At 41.2% G+C, this 22,527-nt stretch overlaps 1 protein-coding gene across 14 annotated transcripts in view; it reads left to right on the top strand.

The window, feature by feature from the left end:
- tenm3 (teneurin transmembrane protein 3) overlaps positions 1-22,527 on the top strand; it is a 685,400-nt gene that overhangs the window by 640,779 nt on the left and 22,094 nt on the right. For all 14 annotated transcript variants that reach the window (XM_056271755.1, XM_056271754.1, XM_056271758.1 and 11 more), the window contains 2 exons: positions 2,269-2,536; positions 3,910-4,053. In XM_056271755.1, the coding sequence (XP_056127730.1) occupies positions 2,269-2,536; positions 3,910-4,053 (412 nt within the window). The remainder of the gene's footprint in view (positions 1-2,268; positions 2,537-3,909; positions 4,054-22,527) is intronic.

Raw genomic sequence — 22,527 nt, forward strand, 5'->3', positions numbered from 1 at the left:
TGCCATGTTGTTGATTGAGAGGTTCACAAAACTTGGTTCAGTTCTGTCTGTTTCTCTCTGTCTGTATTTTCTCTTCCACCCTAACTTGTGTCCAGATGTGTATTTGATCCCTTCCTCTATAACCCGGCTTTTCCATTCTTACCTTTCTGTGGCATGTGTGGGGGGGGGGGGACATCCCCAGTAATGCGAGCACTCAGGGCCAACACATATGCTGTCTTACGATTTTGCTCCGAGACATAAAGGAGAAAAATTGTTTCCTTACTGTCGGCAGCATGTGTAACAGGCCACACTCCTCTTCCCATGCTTCTCCTCGGTCCTGACAGGGGCGTCTGTCCCCTCTGTAGAACCCCACTCATCACAGTGGATGGGCCCTGATTTGAATTACAGCCTGCTTTGAGAGCAACTCTAAACAGGGGTAATCAGACCCAACCAAGTTAGCATTTAATATGGGGCTTTTGGACTTCAGCTGTAATGGCCTCCAAGGTCTTTTTTTACCCGGAGCGTCACACATAAATGGCAAACAGACATCCCTCAGCCCCCCTCAGCCAGCGCTCGTAACGCTTAGCGGCCGTGACACCGAACGGGAAGGCATATTGCTTCCACTTGGCCGTCGTGCAGAGATGGAAAAAATTTTATTTGGCTGGAGGAGAACGGCACGTTTTCACGTCCAGAGCTCTAGGCGACAGTGGAAAATCCAATGAGACATTTAGTGAACGAAAGATATATGATTTCCCATCATGTTTTGTGTTTCTGCTTTAGAAACTACTGTGTCCTATAAGGCACATCACCTCTAAATGCAATGAGAGTGCATTGTTTTGGCTGCTTTTTTGCCTCTCACAGAAACACTAGCTTCTTTTCTTACCATGAAAAAATGCTTGATGATAAAACTCAATCTGGTCTTTATTACTGTGCATTTAATGGGCTGTATCAAATGAACTTTCAAAGCCTTTTTCATCTTCCCTTTCATTTGGCAAATGAGAAAATATTTTGCTTTAATGCAGCCATATGCACTTATGGCCCTTGCCCCCGTGGCTAAGAATAACACGGCTGCACACGTAGAGACACAGCAGCGCATGCGGTGCCATTTATTAAGAGCTTTATAGCAGGCGGAGTAAAGCATGTTATTAGCTCAGACTCTGTAATCAAAGTTCACAGAGGGGAGGCCAGTACATAGCATGAATGCATTATGGCTTATAGACGCCCTTAAGTAAACCTACGAACATAGGATATGCACACACACACACACACACACACACACACACATGTGGATGGCATCAGCTAGTGTTGGGGTGGCAGCGTTGGCCCTTCAAATTGAGAACATAATGCTACCGTCATGTCCGTGTGTGTAAATGTGAAACCTGAAAAGTGTGAGTTGAAACCACCAAACTTTGTCTTAACTTGCTTTCCTTTTATTTTATCCCCTACCTACCATTAGTTTCCTGTTTGCCTGGGCTTTTTTGTTGTCGAAGCCACAGACTGCATATCAAAGGTTCTCCCAAAGCCATCTAGCCCCCTCTACTGATCCCTGTAAAAGTGCAGCGGCATCCAAACCAAAAAAAAAAAGAGAGAAGAAAAGAAATTCCCTCTGGCTCCCTTTGTCCTCTGTGTTAGAGAAAAGCAAATGTCCCCTCCCAGTAAGACACTTGACAATGCCATGAGCTGGAAGACAGGGGGATTACTGTCTTTCCACAGTGGCTTGACTGGCTTTTCATTAAGCACTTGAGGAGAAAGCTGTGATGCAGAATTTCTCTGTTGATCCAAGCTGCTCCTCATCTCCTGTGCTCCTTTTGTGCATCTCAAAGAGGGAGAGAAATCAGCGCTAATGCTCTGAACTTTGGTGACTCCTCACCAGGGGCACCTTTAAATGCCGCTAACTGCACGCCTGTGTTTCATCTGGTACAATGTGACAGCTTTCTGGAAGTCTGAAATCAATCCAGTTTGAACTCTTCTACTGCAAGTTGTGGCCCTCAATCCTCTGTCTGTTGACTATTTCTCGTGGTCGAGCATGTGGAATCGGGTACAGTAATAGCCTCCGACAGTGATGTAAATATAAGCATGTTCCGCCTGTGAAAATCTCCCTCATTAGATCCAAGATGTCAAGTAAATGGCGGTCAGAGCAAACACGGGCACAGATGTGCTTTAATCCTGTGGAGAGAAAAATCGGAGTCCTCATCCTCGGCTCTAATGCCGCTTCCAGATGCTCCCGAGTCACTCCTTCTCTATCCCCATCTTCATTTATCTTCGCCTCTTTCTCTCTTTGATGTGCAGGTTCTTCAGGAGGAGACAGCGATTCCGGGTAGCGACCTGAACCTCATGTATCTGAGTTCGCGGGCGGCTGGCTACCGTCCAGTGCTCAAGGTGACCATGACCCAAGCCACCATCCCCTTTAACCTCATGAAGGTGCACCTGATGGTGGCAGTGGTGGGACGCCTCTTTCAGAAGTGGTTCCCCGCGGAACCCAATCTGTCCTACACCTTCATCTGGGACAAAACGGACGCATACAACCAAAGAGTCTATGGCCTGTCAGAAGCTGTGGGTGAGTAAACACACCGAGATCAGAGACTAATATATATATATATACTACAATATTGAATGTCCAATTAAATGTGAAATTTTTTCACTTTCATCAAAGTATATTTTTGCAAGATTCTCTGACTGTTAATTTAGTGTAAATTGACACAGCATCGCACCTCTTCTCAAAACCTCCAAACTTTCCAAAAATGCCTCCCAATTAACAGCATGTTTCACGTTTTTACTAATATTAATTATGAAATCAGCTAGTGTAGTTGAGCTGATAAACACCCACCTCAGTATCTATCACATGCTGTTCTTCTAGATTCACAGAGTAGAGCAATAATGTAATTACGCTCTGTAGAAAGACTGAATTTGTTACATGCAAAATGTAGATGTGCTTAATGGCCCATGCCACTGTGACAGTTGCATTATGGGATGTCTCCTTAAATATACCTATGCAAATCGGGAGTGTAAATGTAAAACAAAACAGTTATGATTAAGGCAAACAATTGCACAGGAAGCATTTTTTTTCTTTCCTCTAAAAGATTTTTTTTTTCACTGTGGCATTTTTTATGCTGACTGTATTTTGTAGTATGATTACCCATCAACAAAACCACAGAGAACAACATAACTCGTTCTGTTCTGAGGAAGGTCAAGGCGAATCTGTGGCTTTGTTTTTCACTTAAGCATTGAGAAAGACGGCCAGCTGCTGATGACAGCGCTTCAGTTTATTTTCAGCTGATGATGTGGCAGGCAGTAGGCCAGACTAAACTAGACATGGTTTTCAGCGCCTCACGAAAAAAAAATGTAAAAGATGTTGAACCACAAAAGACATGTTTTTTTCACTAAATCAGGAATGCACTTTGCCTTTACAAAGTGAACAGTGTAAAATTGTAAATAGGTTAGCTAGGTCTCACGAGTATTGATTGGCTTTCACCTTCTCATCAGGCTTTGGTTTGCCAATTGCATTAAGCAGGTAATTTTTTGCCCAACGAATAGCAGTGCGCTTATTGATTCTCTCTGGGGGACATAAGGTCGCTTTCTTAATATGATCGGCTGAAAACAGTTATACATTTAAAATGATTTGCACCTGGTGAAGCGCAGATATGTTATAAGATTTACGAAAGTTATGATAGAGACACTACGGTGTTCAGGCTGGCTGCAGTAAAGATCAATTGATACTGTGTAGAACATCTGATTAGGCCTGGCAACGACTGCGGTTTATCAGCTCAATGTTTATATAATGATTTATCTGCATGCCTCTTAATGTGTTGTTTAGACTTAGTCTGTATTGATTACTTTGCACTGGTTCTCAAGAAGGCTGCATTTGATATGATGTTTATACAATACATTTGCATGCATGAACAACAGCAATCTCTCTCTGTCTCTCTGAAGTGTCTGTGGGATTTGAGTATGAGTCCTGTTTGGATCTGATCCTGTGGGAGAAAAGAACAGCCATCCTGCAAGGTTACGAACTTGACGCCTCAAACATGGGAGGATGGACGCTGGACAAACATCACGTTTTGGATGTTCAGAATGGTAAGCCCACCTCTAAACTTTGACTTCTCCAGTGAATAACACAAAAATCGCACTCCTACACTGATTTAATATGCGCAGCTCATTGATCTTGGCAATCAGCTGAAATCATGTGTTTACCCACGCACTCCCAATTTTAAACAAAAATCAATTAAAACATACTTGCCTTACCTCTCCTTCCTCTTCTAAATAAGGTCCATTATCTGCCTGTTAATAGTTATTAACATGAGATAAGGTGTAAAACCTTTAATAAGGAGTAAATGAGCGCTCATTAGTGTCATTGCTTTTAAATGGCGTTGATGAAGTGGAGCTAGAGCGGCACAGCGTTCTTATTGTCTCAAGCATGCCAATGAAGAGACATTTGACATTTCCATGTTAGTGACCTTCACCTAGATGAAGCAGTCTGGAGTGCTCTCTGCAGCAAACATTTATGGCCACGTGTCATTGGGGAAAGACTGCCTTGATGAATTCTTATGGAGTCTCATCCCTCGTCTTGGCTTTAAAAGGGTGATCAGCAGAGGTTGTCCCCATGCACCTTGCTTAAAGGTTGAACCTGTTTATTCACCACCCTTGAGCCCTTTCAAGGGGACATGATGAACTGTTCTTAGTTTCCATAGCCCTGCAATGATAGTGGCGAGCAAGCTCTCTTTTCCAGGGCTAAATGTTTGTTTTAGGCTCCTACTGAAACTGAAATGGCTACCATTTGGCTACATGATAAAAAAAGTCATATCTTAAAGAAGTTCACCACAAATTGAGCATCTTGTCATCTTTTACTCACCTTCGTGTCATTTCGGACCAGTGTTATTTTTTACAAAAAAAGCATAAAAGTAATTCATACAATTTACATTTCTTGTCTTCTGAAGCCGTACTATTGGTTAGAGTGATGAACAGACCAAAATATGTTATTCACAAAAACTCTTCCCCGCTACTGTAGGTCTTACATATAATATGGCACATGTTTGATCAATACAACTTTTGTAGTTTATTGCACAGCTTCAGTAGAGGAGCTAGTGGCTCACCTTTTGGTCTGTTTCTATGGTATGGATTCAGAAGTCCTTGAATATATATACTGTATATATAGCACAATGCTTTATACGGCAGTCTGTGAGATCTGACACCTAGAAAAAGAACAGACTTTAGTGAGAGAAGAAAAAACTGTTCCTCACTGGGACGGCCGCAGACAGTGATGGACAGCTAGGAGCTGGTGAATCCATGAGGGCAGGCCATAAATTAGGCAGTGAAGTGGGCCTCTGATGGAGGTATGTGAACAGGCCTAGTGCAGTGTAATGATTGTGGAAATTAACTCTCTGGAGCGAAACACAGAGGGCATTGAGGAATTGTACTAGACCGCTTATCTTAATCTGAGAGTGAATGTAGTATAGATTATAGATATGTGTTTAACAGATACAATTATTTATAAATCAACATAAGACATTTTCCTTCATTTCGTCTGTCAGGGTTATTATCATAAACTAAAACTAAGATAAAAACTGTTGATTAAATAACAGAGTTTTTTTAAGTAAACTAACTATAACAGAATAAAACTGAAAACAAAGGTTGAGAAGTTAACTGAAACAAAATAATCAACACAAATAAATAATGATTTGTGCAGTCATGAAGCACTCATCACATGTCAGAATAATGTGACCTGTCTGTCTGTGTGGGAGAACACATCCCACAGGCAATATGGCATGATGAGATGCCAATAACATTTTCTGATACTGACACAAATGAATTTGCAGTGACTGGTGGGAAATGGCACAGCTCTCTTCATTCTGTTAAAAACATTCAACTTTGATTTAACTTTTGTTGCAGTGATTTTATTTTTTACTTTGATTCAAAGTATTTTTTAATGTTTTGCTTTGTGTATTTAAAAGTTCTAACTCTTATGCAGCTTTGTTTCTTTGTAAATGAAGTGCTGAACATTCTTTTGCAAAAAGAAAATAGCCAACTACAGGATGGCCGCATAGTCAGCCCTAGTTGCCCAGGCCCTCTTATTTTGTTTATGGCATCTTGATTGACACTAAGCCCTCTTTACATCACTGGCCGAGAGCCAACTGTCCGTACAAATTCCAACGCTCTTTCATCTCCATGCCTGTTGCCCTTGCATCGTCCCTGACCCCCCTTTACCCAGCAGCCCCTATACCTCCTGATCCCCAGCATCTAACTGCCTGGTAAGTAAGGTGTCTGCCCCACCTAGGGCATCCCAGAATGCACTGCTGCAGTCTATTCAAACTCTGATGGATGTCATTGATTCATGATTGTGGATTCTTAGTTCCACATTTCAAGCCCCATATGAATAGTCAGTGATTTCCAGTGTGTGTGTGTGTGAGAGAGAGAGAGAGAGAGAGAGAGAGAGAGAGAGAGAGAGAGAGAGAGAGAGAGAGAGAGAGAGAGAGAGAGAGAGAGAGAGAGAGAGAGAGAGAGAGAGAGAGAGAGAGAGAGAGAGAGAGAGAGAGAGAGAGAGAGAGAGAGATAGAGAGAGAGAGAGAGAGAGAAAGTGAGATTTCTTAATCTTCTCATAATAATAATGTTTTTTTTTTTAAAGGGGTCATATAATGGTACATGCACTTTTTCAAGTTGATTGTACTGAAATGTGTGTTGGCAGTGCCTGTACACAACCATCATATAATGATAAAAATCCATCCAGTGTTTTTGTTTTAATCTCCTTATATGTTTTCCCCTGCCTCAAATCGAGCCGTTCGACCGTGTGACGTCACACGGTCGGACGCCCCTCCCGCGATTGTTGATTGACAGGCGCATTTTAACACAGACCCGCCCTCGCTCGTGAGCCAGCTGTCAATCATAGTCTGCGCGGACCGGCGCGGTCATTGTTGATATGCTGGAGCACTGTCTATGAGCAGAATGGCGTCTAAGCGATTGTGGTGTTCTGTTCTTGGGTGTAATAACGAACACAGCAGTCATTTTAATGTTCCTAAATCCGAACCGCTGAAGACGCAGTGGCTGAGTTTTGTTTTCGAAGGGAATATTCCCCACGAGCAACGTCAATGCTTTCATGTTTGCGCGAATCATTTCTCAGCAGACTGCTTTATAAACGAGGGTCAGTATAAAGCTAGTTTTGCTAAGCAGCTGCTCCTTCTGAATAAAGGATCGGTACCAGATATTCGTGTTCCTGCTGAACCTCTAGAACAACTGAAGTGAGTGTAACGTTTTATTAAACTTTATATTAATATTTATATCTTTGCAAATCGCTTCACGATGAATGCGTCTAAGGTTTACACTCAGGGTACATTACTGCATGTTTTCTATGTACGACGTTCTCCATATAATTCATAATCCCACATTTATAATGAACAATGCGTTATGGTTATTGTGTTACAAACGTGTACGCACAGAACAGAGGGGCGGAGTGAGTGAAGCTCATGATCATTTAAAGTCATATGCACTGAAACGGCGTGCTGAAAACAGAGCTGTTTTTGACCAGGTAAAATAAGTGTTTTCTTACAATACTAATGAGAATTTTTAATTAAAGTATATTACAAACTTTTAATTTAGACCCTAAAGAATCATATTAGCTTGTACAAAAATGGCATTATGACCCCTTTAACTTTATCTAAAACTATTAAAAAAATCGTTTTATGTAATTGAAATAAATCTGAAATAAAATAAAAATATGAAAAACTGAAAATTAAATATTGAATGAAACTGAAAATTAGAAATGTTGCCTTAACTCTGTGTAAAATATGTGTAGTATATATAATAAAAATATATATATATTTAAATGCTTTCATTTTTCCCTTCAGTTTTGAAATTAAATCAAATTAAAGCATTTAAATAGAATTTAAAAACATATATTTAATAACAAATGACAAAAGCTAATAACAAAATGACTAAAAATTTTAAATGTAAATGAAAACTGGAAATGTATTAATAAACGTTAATTTCAAAACATTAACAAGTTATAATATATGAATAAAATAAAAATAACACCAAATAATATTATTATTATTATTGTAATTATAGCATTTTAGGCAAACACTTTTTGGTTGCACTTTATTTTACAGTACGTGCGCTTTCAATTTACTAACAGACGGAAATGCTGAGTAATGTAAAGTAATTTCATGGGTTAAGGTTAGGTTTAGGGGTAGGTTCAGGGTTAATTAGTTAGCTAGTCATTACACAGTTAGTGTCATTACTACAATAAGTACATAGTATGTACTTGCAAAACAGGACTGTAAAATAAAGTGCTGCCCACTATTTTCCTGTGCAATGTTTAGCATGAGGAGGATCTGTCTCACATCACTCTTCCAGAAGAGCACACTGCCATTTGAGACCACTACTGTCAGTAGTCTCCAAATGGCTGCAACGACCTAATAGAAATTAATAGTAGCTATCCAGATCCATAAATGTTGAACGTTTAGTGTGTGCAGCTAGGGAGCTACAATGTATTATTATTGTAAGTGTCCATCTGAAATCTGCCTAGCTGTAAGCTTTAGGCCTAAAAGTCCTTCAGTGTGTCTATATTCTTGTCTAGTTATAATGAAAGGAACAGAGTAATACGACCAACAGTATGGTCCTCCGAGGTTTGGTTAAGTGTAGGAGTGTTTGTTTGCATTAGCTTCCCGTCTCTGGTGACCTCACCCTGTCACCGCACTTTTCATGCTGTCTCACGGGGAAAACACATGCATGCTTGCATCCAGACAACGCCCAGCCACAAACTAAAACACACACTCTCACTATTTTAGCGTTCTCCATATGTTCACATCCACAGTCTTTTCTAAAGCAACTAAGTTAATCTACAGTCAGCTGGTCATTATCGCAAAATAAACCCTGACAGGTTGATCAGGACCCGACAGGAAGCGAAAACATTACACTTGCACTGTGTAGGAAATCTTTGCCAGTTATATGGTTTAGTGATCATTATCTAAAAGTATTTGATCGCACAATTCGGCGATTGAATAATCAGAATAACATAAATATTTATACAGTATATGCACTGGCATCTAGACCAGGGCTGATTTTATATTGCCACTCAGTTGGACAGACTTGTAAGTCAAAGGCCCTGTCCCAAATGGCTCGCTTGATGTGCCCTTGCAATAGCCGTTGCTTGTCCATGAAATCCACAAGACTATAGGATGTCCCATTTGTCTTTTATATTTCACATAGGTGTTGACTCATAAACAATGATAAATTATGAGTGTCTCTTGGAGCTCATTATGTGCTGAGCAGGGAACTGAACCGGTTCAAGAAACAAAATCAAAAACCAGAAATGAAGGAAATTTTAACAGGAACACAAATGAAAACTAAATCAAGTTTAATCGTTCTGAACCGAAACGCTAAATTGACGCTAACTGGTTAATAACATTATTTTATCGTTCGTTTAATCATTTAATTTGGCAGTCATCCAATCAGGAATTCAAATAGTGCAGCCTATGCAAATTTATATGCATTATTGGTAAGTCACCATGGCAATGCGCTGGCATTAGCTTTTGGATTTCAGGAGTTTTTCTCAGGATATGTCACCAACCGTTAAAAAGTGGCAGGTTATATCCAGCGTGGTATGTGTTTTGAAACGCTACACTAACTGGTAAGGTTAGTGTAGAACCGCTACTATTTAGGAAATCAATTTTAAAAAAGCTGTATTTTTAAAAAAATATATCTAAGCACCATGTTGTCAAAGTTAGTATTGTGGCTTTATGTATGATCAGACACTTGCATTTGTCATTATATTATTAACATTTCACCAGAATCAAGCTCAAATGGAGTTACAAGTTTTTTCACCAGCGGGATTGTCTGGGATTTGTGTTTTGTCCATCATTAGAACGGTCGCACCTGAGGCAGTAAGTGCATCTCTTTACGTTTTTAGTAATTAGTACTTTGTAAAAGAAAAATGCAAAAACAAAATAGTCATCAAAGATGAGGATATTGAGCCCTCCCAGCCAAAGCTGTGGTGTCTGAGAATTAAAAATAATAATAATAATAATAATCATTTGAGCCCAATTTGATATGAATATTAAAAGGTAAGATTAGATGTTTTATCGGGCTATATTATTTTTACATTTAGATACCCATGTATGGCAGAAGGCCATGTGACTGAATCTGATCAAATATACTGTTTGGGGGGGTCAAGGTTTTCCTCTTTAAGTCTGGACCACTTTTATATTTTTTTCTTAAAATAAGTAATCTACTAAAAACAATCAAACTATGTTTATAATAATCATAATTTTCATCGGAGAAGAAAACAAAGTTAAATAGTAATTTCAATGGTTATGGTCTGTCCTTGCCATCTACAAATAATTTCCCCAACTATAACATTATTTATTACATAATAGTCTTAATATGCTGATTAATAGGTCTAATGTTAAACGTAGATAAAATACTATTTTCACAAACCTGGTTTGAACGATACATTGCACTCCAATTGCTTGCGCTACGTCTATTCTTGCAGGGCTAGCAATAAACACGTTGAAAATAATGCACTAAAAACGTGTTTGTCAACCGAATCTCAAAGTAGGCTTTTATTAAGCAAATAAAGGAGTGAACTACTTAACCACTGCAAACAGATATTTGTTGGGCATGATTAAAGTTAAACGCGCAATAGCATGCACACAAAACACTTAATATTTAGTAAATCTTACTGAAAATGGCAGATTAAACAGTTTATATTCCAAAATCTATGTTTAAGTTTTGTTCTGTGTAAATTTAATAACATTTGGATGTAAATGGTCCTCTTCCTGACATAAATGCAACATCGGCATCTTTATCTGACTTTTGTTTTGGTCCAGATTTCTCTGCAGCTGTTGTAAAAAACTGAATATCCATTGACGCCACACTACAAGCAAGCAGTATATACAATAGGCTTTTATCCACCAAAATTTCCGATTCGTCACATGACAACTTCTTAGCAAATAAGATTGGGAAGACTGATTTGATTAGTTAATTTACTTACAAAATATCAATTTAAATTGATTAAAATAACTACATTATATGCATATTTACATTTGAGTTGAAAATATTAAAATATTAAAAAAATATTTAGTAAAATCTTTCATTCGCTATGGGGGGCCCATGGTCTGTGTTCAGCTTTGGTTGTCCACATACCACAGTTAGCGCTGGTTTCAGTCAGGCATTTTAAGAGCTCAATCACAAAATCCCCTTGCTTATGAAGAGCCCCCTTACTTTCTCTACCACCTGCTGCTATAATATATGTGTGCACTTTAGTGCTGTCAACAATCACACAAAAAATCTAATTAATCACACATTTTTCTGTGATTGATCGGACTTAACATTAAAGTTTTTCATATATTTTTATGGTGTGAAAATATATGAAAATATGATACCAGTACTGACAGTACTGTCTCTATTGCATTTTCTCAATTTTTGCCATTAATTATAGCCATTGAACAGTACAGTATAATTGAAAGCCATCGTTTTTAATAGGTTTTAAAAAAAAATATAGCAACTTTTAATTTAAGTGAACCTAAAACAATTTTCACATAAACCCATTGTAATGTCATATTTACCTGTGCCCTTTAATGCATCAGGGCTCAACGCTAAGGTTTATTTTCTACTGGCCCAGGAAGGACAGTTCAGATTTGTACCTGCCCTGCTAAAATGCTTTTGACCCATGTAACCTTGTAAACAGTGCTTTAAGATTTTCAGGAAGGTCTAACATGTAAATATACAGAATTTGAATAATCAAACACTACGTAGTCTTCACTGCATAAATTATAAATTGAATATAGATTGATCTTTATTAAAGCTACAAAAGCTATTCAGTCAAGAGCTTTGAGTGATTTTCTCTTTGTCTTTTGTTCCTTGGTTAACATTAATGACAGACAGCAGCAGGTTTATTATGCTGCTGTCACTTTAATACCTGAGGTACATGACGCGGATATAAAAAAACGGATCCTGCCTTAAATATTTGAACTGGCTAATTTTGACAACACTAGGGTGTGTGTGTGTGTGTGTGTGTGTGTGTTCGTGTTCCACTTTAACCTTCGTCCACATGCATACACACGAAAGTGGCGTTATCGCATTTTGACTCCATCTTTCCATCCCTCTCACTCCGTTACGTTCTTTTTCAATTTTTACCTGAAGGCCACTGCACCCACGTTTGCCTCGCACCTCTCACACAAAAGCACTCACACACTCCAGCACAGCAAATTCAGCTGCACTAGACTTTACTGCCCTTTCTAAATCCCATTGAGTTTAGCTTTAGTCATGTGCAGGCATGTAATGCAACTTTGAATCTGGCTGCATGAGCCAAGCACGCCTCGCTCTCTGATGTGGACCACCACTGCCTACGGGGTTTACCTGCATCCTCTCTCGCTCGCTCTCACCATCTCAGCCTCCGATTCCTTTCATCTGCCCTTATCAGGCCCTGTCAGTGCTCAGCCACTGTACCTCCCCTCCCTCCATCTAACAGCAGGAGGTCAGGGGGAGAGATTCAGACAGCTCTCTTTGGGACCGCAATTATTCCAGTCAGGAAATCTTCAAAGACAGAGTGTTTGATTGAGGAAGAGCATGTTCGCAGATTTCCTCCTTGTTTTTTCTGCAGTGCCGCATGCATGGTACAGTCACTCTGGATCAAAAATAAATAAATAAATATAGCATCCCCTGCTTTTCACTAGTTTTGTCCTCACTCCAAACACACTGTTTTCCCATTATTCAAATTGAATAATCGGGAAGGAGTTACTCCATGAAATATTAATGACAAAAAAAATGGCATAGAGATGTGAGAAATGAACACACAGGGAGAGGCGAAATGATTAAATTAAATTGATTTTGGTAATACTCGATGACCACTAATCGCACTCTCTCTGCACACACACCCACACGCTTCACATGGCTCTGCAAAGATTTATTGCCCCTTTTCCATACAGAATTTTTTTTTTCCCAAATTAGCTGATACAGTGACTATGACTGTGCAGATAAAAAAAAATCCTTTGAGAAATGATGTATTGCTTCAAAATACCAAAGGCCTGGAATCAAAAGAAAACAATACATAAAGGACTTTTTTATTTAATGCAGCAAAGTTTTCTGTATAATACAGTTCTACCAGAAAGACTCGGGAGAATAAATACTGTAACAATAAATACATTTATTGATAGCCCAGCAAGCAATAAAGTTCTTTGGCGTAGGCCCCGTCCATAGCTCGCAATCCGAGGGTCCGGACTCTGCATTTCCTGCCTGAAGACGAAGGCAGGGGCGCAGCCGACCCCCTGTGAGGTATAGGAAGGGACCATCCTGGTGGTGGTGGGGAGGATGGAGGGGAAGGGACCATCCTGGTGGTGGTGGGGAGGATGGAGGTGAATGAAAGCGTCAGCATCTGCGAACTCAGACATGTGTAAGTACTGGTCTTTTATACCGCAAGTATTAGACACGATTGGATAGATGAGAAGGTAATAAGTGACGTTGCAATTGAGTCTTCCCGGCAGAACTTAACGCTAAAGCTTCCATTTCTACCAGAAAGACTCGGGAGAATAAATACTGTAACAATAAATACATTTATTGATAGCCCAGCAAGCAATAAAGTTCTTTGGCGTAGGCCCCGTCCATAGCTCGCAATCCGAGGGTCCGGACTCTGCATTTCCTGCCTGAAGACGAAGGCAGGGGCGCAGCCGACCCCCAAAAATAGGTGGAAGATAATTCCACCAGGACGGAGCCCACCCCCAAAGAACGGTAAAGAAAAGTATACCCACCAGTCGTGTATCCTGTAGAGCCTAAAATAGAAAGAAAAGGGAGTTAATAAATGGCATGAACATGAAATGTGGAAAGCCTCGTAGCCAATAACTAATTAGTGAGAGACGACTTCATAGTGAGCCTGAAGGTACTATGCGAAGACGTGAATAAAGCATTTATGCATTAATGTTCTGCTGCTGAAATGTACATTAGCATTTATCCATGCTGACGCTTTCATCCAGGCGACTTATGTTTTGAGACGCACTTACGTCTGATCGAACCAGTTTCCCTGAGAATGAGTTGGAGGGAAGCAAGTGTTGTGGAATAGTGACTTAGCTGAGAACGAGCTAACTTAGGACATAGGGACAGGTCATGGAACAAAGCTGTTATAGGACCACAGAGAAAAGGCCACCTTGGGCATACAGAACCGGCCATATGGGACAAGCCGTAACAGACCGCACAGAGTCAAGGCCTCGATGGACCACACAAAACAGAGCCACATTGGCCAGGCCTCATTGGACCACACAGAGACAAGGCCTCGATGGACCACACAAAACAGAGCCACATTGGCCAGGCCTCATTGGACCACACAGAGACAAGGCCGCGATGGACCACACAGACAATGCCACATTGGGCCAGGCCTCATTGGACCACACAGAGCAGGCCGCCTAGGGCCGTACACAGAGCAGGCCTCATTGGACCACACAGAGACAAGGCCTCGATGGACCACACAAAACAGAGCCACATTGGCCAGGCCTCATTGGACCACACAGAGACAAGGCCGCGATGGACCACACAGACAATGCCACATTGGGCCAGGCCTCATTGGACCACACAGAGCAGGCCGCCTAGGGCCGTACACAGAGCAGGCCTCCTTAGACCGCAAACTGGCCACATTGGACCACACGGCCATGATAGACCACAGACACAAGGCCGCCCGGCCACATGGCCTTGCTAGACCACAGAGACAAGGCCGCAATGAGCCACAACGGCCTCTAATGCCGCACATAGAACGAGGTAGACTGGACAAGGCCGCAAGGCCACACAAAACCAGGCCGCAAGGACCACAAGACCACATGGCCATTTTTTAGCGAGGCAACAATGCCTCAAGGCCGCTTGGCCACACAGACAACGGCCGCTTGGCCACATTGAACCGCGCCACTAAAGGCCACAGACCACTGGCCATTTTTTACATACAGGACAAGGCAACTTGTGCCACAAGGCCACTATGGACCACACAGAGCAAGCCACACAGACAACGGCCACTAGGCCACATTGAACCGCGCCACTAAGGGCCACAGACCACTGGCCATTTTTTACATACAGGACAAGGCAACTTTGTGCCACAAGGCCTCTGGACCCACACAGAGACAAGGCCCGCTGGGCCACAAGGCTGCTAAAGCCATACAGAGACAGAACCACTCATAGACAAGGCCTTAGGCCACATAGAACCAATGCCATAACTGGCCACAAGACCACGGGACAAGGCCACATTAGGCTACACGGTCACAGTAGACCACACTGAACATAGAATGAGGCCGCAAGGGCCGCAATATCGTAAGCCCACACTGAGACGAGGTCACACAGGGACAACGGCCACTAGGCCACACAGAACCGAGGCCATAAGGGCCACAAGACCATGTAGGCCACACATAGGACAAGGCAACATTATGCCACAAGGCCTTGAGACCCGCACAGAGACAAGGCCCGCTGGGCCACAAGGCTGCTAATGCCACACGGATACAAGGCCAACGAGACACAGCCACTAGGCCACACAGAACCATGCCATAACTGGCCACAAGACCACGGGACAAGGCCACATTAGGCTACACGGTCACAGTAGACCACACTGAACATGTATATCATACACTTGCATGATTTTTTTTTTTTTTTTTTTTTTTTTTTTAAAGACCAGAAAGACCACATGGAACAAGACCACAACGGCTACTACTGCCACATAGAGACAAGGCCACATTAAGACAAGGCCACTTGGCCACATATAGACATGACTCATTGACCATTTGTAAATGCAAGCAGAATTTAAGACCAATTGTGAGAATGGAATATCATGGCACCACCACCAGTAGTTGCAAAGGTTATTTACCTGAACAGTTTTAGTGAAGAGCTTGCTGAGCTTCGAGGATGATTTTGAATCGGGTCTTATATAGACTAATGCAGAGGAAGACCATCTGCCCAGGATCTTAATAGCTGAAGTAGAAATGCCATGATCAGCTGCTGTAGTGGCTGCCCCGATCCTGAAGGAATAACCAGTATACTGGGAGGGAGATAGACTGCAGCTTTTGAGGACAGAACTGATGAGTCCTGAACTAGCTTAGAAAGAAGTGCTCCGTTAGTTAGGATAATTGGAGGGGAATTTAAGAAATTAATCATAGATGAGAAGGGACAGAATTTATTACTAATTAATAAATTGATAATGTGAAACAGAGCCTTGAGAGTCATTCTTAGAGTTCTTAAGAAAGAGAGTAAAGAAATTAGGTGAGAAACGCAAATCAGAAAAAGACCATGGGGAAATCGGAGTATTTAGCTCCTGGAGTGAATCCCCTGGATGCATGAGCCATGACGCTGTAACAGACAGCTCCAATCTGAATACCAATAGAAAAGAGACCATGCGGACAGGAAGTAATAAAAAGGGGGTTGGATGGATTTTGCTTTTCTAACTTACTTAGTGTGAAATGTTGCCGTATAAGCATAACCAACATCTTCAAGGTTACAACAGTCAAGTTCAAACAATGGGAGAAATTAATTTAAGAATAGCTTTTTAAAGACTACAACAGCGCTGAGAGGAGCTAATGAAATTCCTCCTGGTTAGTGCATCACAACCTAAATTTACATGAATCCTGCCCACAGAACATGATTTAAAGAATATCGAGACAGAATAAACTAATTAGTGACTAGAGATAGCTACGATGAGCTACATAATTCATCAACGACCATTCGGAATGTTGTCTATATGTTGACACTTCTTGAGTCGCTCCATCTTGAATGATTCTGGTGGAACAAAGTGAAAAGTTAAATTGTTGGTGAGAGGTAATTGAAGCTGCAAACGAGCTGTTGAAACTCCGACCCCTGTGCCGGGAGTAGCAGCCCTGCCACATCCAAAGGGATAGACAAAATGATATGCTTAATCACCTCGAAATGACCATTCCAACATGCTATTCAAAATTATCTGTGGGGCATTCCGAGCCAAACCCGCATACACACCGGAGACCCACCACATATCCTGCGAAAAAGGGCACAATTATAAACTTTTTTTTTTTTTTTTTTTATACAATGTGATTGGCAGGCGTTTATCGGAGGTTTACTACAGGTCTTGGCTATGCCTTAAGTAGCAAACAAAGAGAAGGAACGGTGAACAGACTTGGATAATTAGTATTAATACTTGCGTGAATTTGAATGCCTGCGAGCAAACTATGGATGGAAGAAATATTAAATTACGATTCGTAATTGTAGACGAGGAAGGAACAATCGGCCGTGATCAGGATGTGAAAACAGGAATCTGAAAGAAAAGCAAACATTACTAATTTAACAAACTCTGTTAGAGGAGGGCAGGGTGATGGATCCGGGTTGCTGAAGGCCAAAAGCCGTCTGAAAGCCTGTAACGAAGAGTGAAAGCGCGTAGCTATGGCTTTGCATTGGAAGGAATAAGCGCAACCTTAATTATGAAATTGAAGACGATTGATAGCCAAATTAACGTCTCAGAAATGGCATGATCGCCTAACAATAAGATCTGCCTTGATGACAACTATGCTTTGTAGCACAACGATATAATATATTTTGCGACTTAATCCCTAAGGACGCTAACGATCGCTATAGGATGATTTTGTGAAGAGCGGACGAACCTTGAGTGAGCTTAGAAGATTCATCTAGCCTTTACTGACCTAGATATCCGAATCTGAGATTGGACATGCACCCTTTGTCTAGTGTGTTTTTTTTTTTTTTTTTTTTTTTTTTAACCGGCTAAATCTGACTTCTTAATACGGTACTTACCTGAAGTAAGGTGACGGCGTCCTGTCAAGAAGCTACTATCATTACCTAAATGATACTTGATCTGTTTTTTTTTTTTTTTTTTTTTTTTTTTTTTAAAGCGTAGAATCCTTTTCTCAGATGCGCAGCATATGCCTGACATGGCTCCCAAGTTGCTCTTGCAGACATAGCCCCATTCATGGCTGGGAGATCGCTGGCCACAACACAGTTGAGACTCTTGAATAGAAGATACATGAGCAAGTAAATCAAACAGTTGAGCAAACACAATGCCACTCGAGCCTCCTTCACTGATTAGTTCTGTTGATTGGTTTGACTTGGTAAAACTAATATGACTGTTAGTTCTACTGAGTTAGCAGTTTTTGCTAAGGATATGTGGCCTTTGACAGGAGCATCCTTAGTCTGCATTTGTCTGTACATTAATGTGGAAATACCCATCACATAAAATATTTCTATCACACATATCAGTGGATTAAGTAGTCACCAGGAAAGGTTAAATATTACAGCAATTGTACACATTTCCAATATTGTAGATCTAATTTTCATTAAGGGACTTATAATATGATTTAAAGTAGGCCTAAATATGTTGAAAATAGTTGTTTGTGAAATTACAACACTTATGTAAGTATGTAATTAACTGCCATTGTAGATATATCCATTACCGAATGCATAACAGCCAAATGAACAACTTGCACTCTTTAGCTCAGGTTTTTTTTTTTTTTTTTTTTTTTTAATCAGTTACTCAGTTGTTAGTGGGTATTTGCAAACTGCCCATGAGAGCGTGGTATCGACAACGCTGATATATATATATATATATATATATTTGTTCTACAATTGCACAGTTTACAGGAACGTTCATCTCCATTGTAAAAATAATACATAGTGCAGTTCCAACATTGCGGGTGTTTTGACAGCGCTGATATTATTAGATCACTGTACTGTGGCGGTGACGCGAAACTTGCTTACACTTGCTATGAACATTTCCCCTTTAAGGCGAGCTAACCGGCCCCATTGCAGTCTGCAGATCAGTAACGTTAGTAATTATGAACACGTACGCCACGTCACCGTGGACACCAATTTGAACTCTGCCGCTGGTGTAGGAAGCAACAGAGAAATACTTACCTGGATGAAGTTTAATCATGATAGAGGGGACATATTAACAGTGGCTGGTGGAAGCGCCTACCAAACTTGAAAAACCGACTTGAAAGCCTTGGAAGTGGAGCTTGAACTTGAACCAGTGAGAGAAGATCGCCTCTCGTGATTTGCAGAGTTGTTGATTCATGTCGCTGGATCGTGATCTGCGGGATAATGCACCCGTGCAGACAGCAAGGTTCTTTTGCTGGACAAGTTGATGAGAATGACATAGTTCTCTTCCTGCCGGATTATCCTGACTGAGCTGACGCTGTTGAGGCGTTTGATGACGTGAAAATGGAAACTGATTGGTTACCCAGGGTGTTTTAGGCCTAGAGAGCAGAACTTCTCATGAGAGGCCTTGGCTGATCAAAAACTCTCCGAAGACCACTGTGCATACGGGGAGATGCGGCACTGATCGCGGGAACCTCGACGTGTAGCAGGAGATACGGCGGGACATATCCATCGTCGGAACTCAATAATAGAACAATATGCGTGTCCTGAAACATGTTGGCTGGCGACTAAACGAGAGCATGAATGAAAGCGTCAGCATCTGCGAACTCAGACATGTGTAAGTACTGGTCTTTTATACCGCAAGTATTAGACACGATTGGATAGATGAGAAGGTAATAAGTGACGTTGCAATTGAGTCTTCCCGGCAGAACTTAACGCTAAAGCTTCCATTTCTTGTTTAAATATATCTCACATATATTTGCAGTGTTACCAGATTCTTACAAAAGAGAGGGGAAAAAACTAAGCATTGTCTGAAGACAGAGAGATTGAAGGAGAGTTGTTGAGACAAAAGAAGTGGAGTAGAAGCGAGACATGAAATGGTACGCTGAGAGAAAGAAAAGGAGGCAGTGACGGATGGTTTGTGAGGCGTAAATGGAAGAAAATTGAGTAGACTACAGCTCTAGCTCTGTAATCTCATCCAGTTTCTGACCCAGCATAAACACAGCAGCTATAAACTCCAATTCAGCCTTTTATTGGCAAATCACTGCTTTCCACTCATGACCTGTCCCCCTCTGTCGGATTTATATATAAACACACATCACGCATATCAAAGGAACATGTACACACAATCATTATGAGATGAGGGCTGTCTCTCCACATGCCTGAATAAATAGTCCAGTACGCCCAACATTGTGAGCCGTTCTCAATTTGAGGCCGTGTAACTTGTGTACTGTATGTGTAATTGAAGACATTCATTGTTGTGCGTGTGGGTGTATGTATATCCGCTTGCACTATTATTCACAAGCCCTTGTTCGGCAGATCAAACTGGTGCGGTGTGGGTTTCATTACTGTAATGCAACCACGAGTAATTTGCGTGAAGGAGCGACTCATGGGCATGGCTCCGATTAGCCATTGAAAATGTGTTTTTTTGTATACACGTGTCTGTGTGTGTATATGGAGCGACCTCCCTCAGAGAAGCTCGGTTTGAAGTCAAGGTCGTGGGTCTCTCCCAGGGCCAACGAGCCTCCTTTGTCCAATTTGTCTTTGTTAGCGGAGGATCGCTACAGAGTAGCCTAAATGTAGTTTAGCCCTCCATCTACGAACCTCCATCCCTCTCACTCTTCCGGCCAATCCCTCGGTCAATGGCTTAATCGATGGTGGGTGGTTGATCAGAGGAGGAGGTATATTGAGATTTATGGGGACGTTTAGACCGCGATGCGGCTGCTGTATGGACCGGTGCCCAAGCACACCCGAGAGGGGGCTTAAGATGGCGTCATTGATCTCACTCATAATTAGCGCACAGAGGAGCTAGATGCAGAATTCCAGCACGTTGCCCGATGTGAATAATTTAGCGAGCACAGCATGAAGTCATCCTTTGAAGTGCAGCTTTGAAGACCCCCCCACCCCAGTCTCGAACACCCCGCCGTTTTCAAAGCAACTCCCAATAAGCAGCTAACTGTGATCGCAAGGGCACTTTTAGAAAACATTATATTGACTTGGACACTTTGAGTTCACCTGCACACTTTGACTCGACATGCGTAAGAACACTTCCTCTCTCTCGAACATCTCTGGTTCTGTCCAGTCTTATCTTTAACACACACACGCATTTGCGAAGAATGAACAGATGCTCACATTCTCCAAGTTTTTGGACACACACTTTTTCTCTGTTCCAAAACAGTGTGCTTACTACAGAGGCAGCATTTTAAGGCACCACAGACTCTCCCAAGGTGGTGGACGAGGTGAGGGAAATATTAATTATAAATAAACATATATTTAATTCATTACTGAAAAGTATTGATGATCATTTTTCAGTGTAATTAAAATGAATAATTTTACCCAGTATTTGTGTGAGTTCATGATTCAAACTGTAATGGAATCAATTGAGTCAAGTCTCTCCTGTGCATAGTGCTATTTGTGTGGCAAGCAAGTTGCTATCGATGTAGCGCACTCCAAAACGGACACTTTTGAGGTTCTATGACGGTTCGGATGTAGACAGTGTCGCAGCTACTTTTGGGAACACAATTTCTCCCTCTCTGTGTGGGAGGGGTTGTGCTGAGAAGGCAGTAGGAAGTTAGTGGAGTTCACAGTTGACAGGAGACTTGTGGTGGACTCTAATTTGAGCACTCACAGTGGATGACAGCGGTTTGTGGTGGCACATGTTATTTCTGCTCCGTCTACGAATCGCTTGTCTTTCCCTGATGCCCTCCATCTCCTTTCTCTCTCTCTCGGTCTTGTTTGCTTTCTCTATGGGAACCGAGAGCCAGCAACCCCATTAAATTCAGCATTCTGTATGAAATTGTGAGGCCTGGCTTAGCAGGTGTCATGTATCCTCTGCAGCTCTCTTTGCTGGTTCTTGCCATTAAATGTGATGTGTGTGCTTCTTCTAAGAATATAAATGTAAATATAAACTCTACCTGACTCTGGGATAGGGTTGCCACCCGTCCCGGTTTTCCCGGGATTGTTCTCTTTTTTGATGTCCTTCAAAGCTGGAAACGCCCCTGGTTGACCCCTCCCCCTCAAAGTGTCCCGGTTTTTCACAAATCAAAGGTGGCAACCCTACTCTGGGAGTATAGAATATTTACTTTTTCCTTTTAACATTTAAAATCACATATTCCTTATTTCTGGGCTTTCATAAGTGTCAGGCCAGATAGTTTGAGTTTCGTGTGGGGTAGTGCATCTAGTATTTAAGGATTCCCTTGTTTCTGTTTGCTTAATAAACTGTATTACTGTAGTGCTGTATTACATTTATGTAGTATTGACCTACTCAAAAGAATGGAGAAAACATGCTGAAGCAACATGCTCTTTCAACACACTTTACATTTCAAAAACTAGTGGTTAAAATTGAATGGGTTTTTTTCCACCATGAAAGCAGGTAGATATTCAATATCTTATAAATTCCTTATTGACAATAGCTGCACATTTATTAAAATTTCAAAGGCTTGCTTACTCGTATCAAATTGTAATCTTTAAAATATGATGATGGTACAGACTTCACTATTTGAAGTATTTTTATTAGAACCTATTAGTGGTAAGTTAGATGTCAACAAGCAGATATGCTCATATACAAAATGTGAATGTACCGGTGAGCACGTAGGTGCTGATGCTTGTCTTTTCTCCTCCAACATTTGCAATTCACTTTCATATTACATGATGATATTGCTATCTATAAATGCACACTTTAGTGATGGTTCCTGCTGACCCTCCTCTCCTGGTGCCCCCTTGATCCTAACCAGCATTAAAGAAAGA

The sequence above is a fragment of the Rhinichthys klamathensis genome, unplaced genomic scaffold, assembly GCF_029890125.1.
Source record: "Rhinichthys klamathensis goyatoka isolate OS25496 unplaced genomic scaffold, OSU_Roscu_1.1 h1tg000325l_1, whole genome shotgun sequence".
Classification (NCBI taxonomy): Eukaryota; Metazoa; Chordata; class Actinopteri; order Cypriniformes; family Leuciscidae; genus Rhinichthys; species Rhinichthys klamathensis.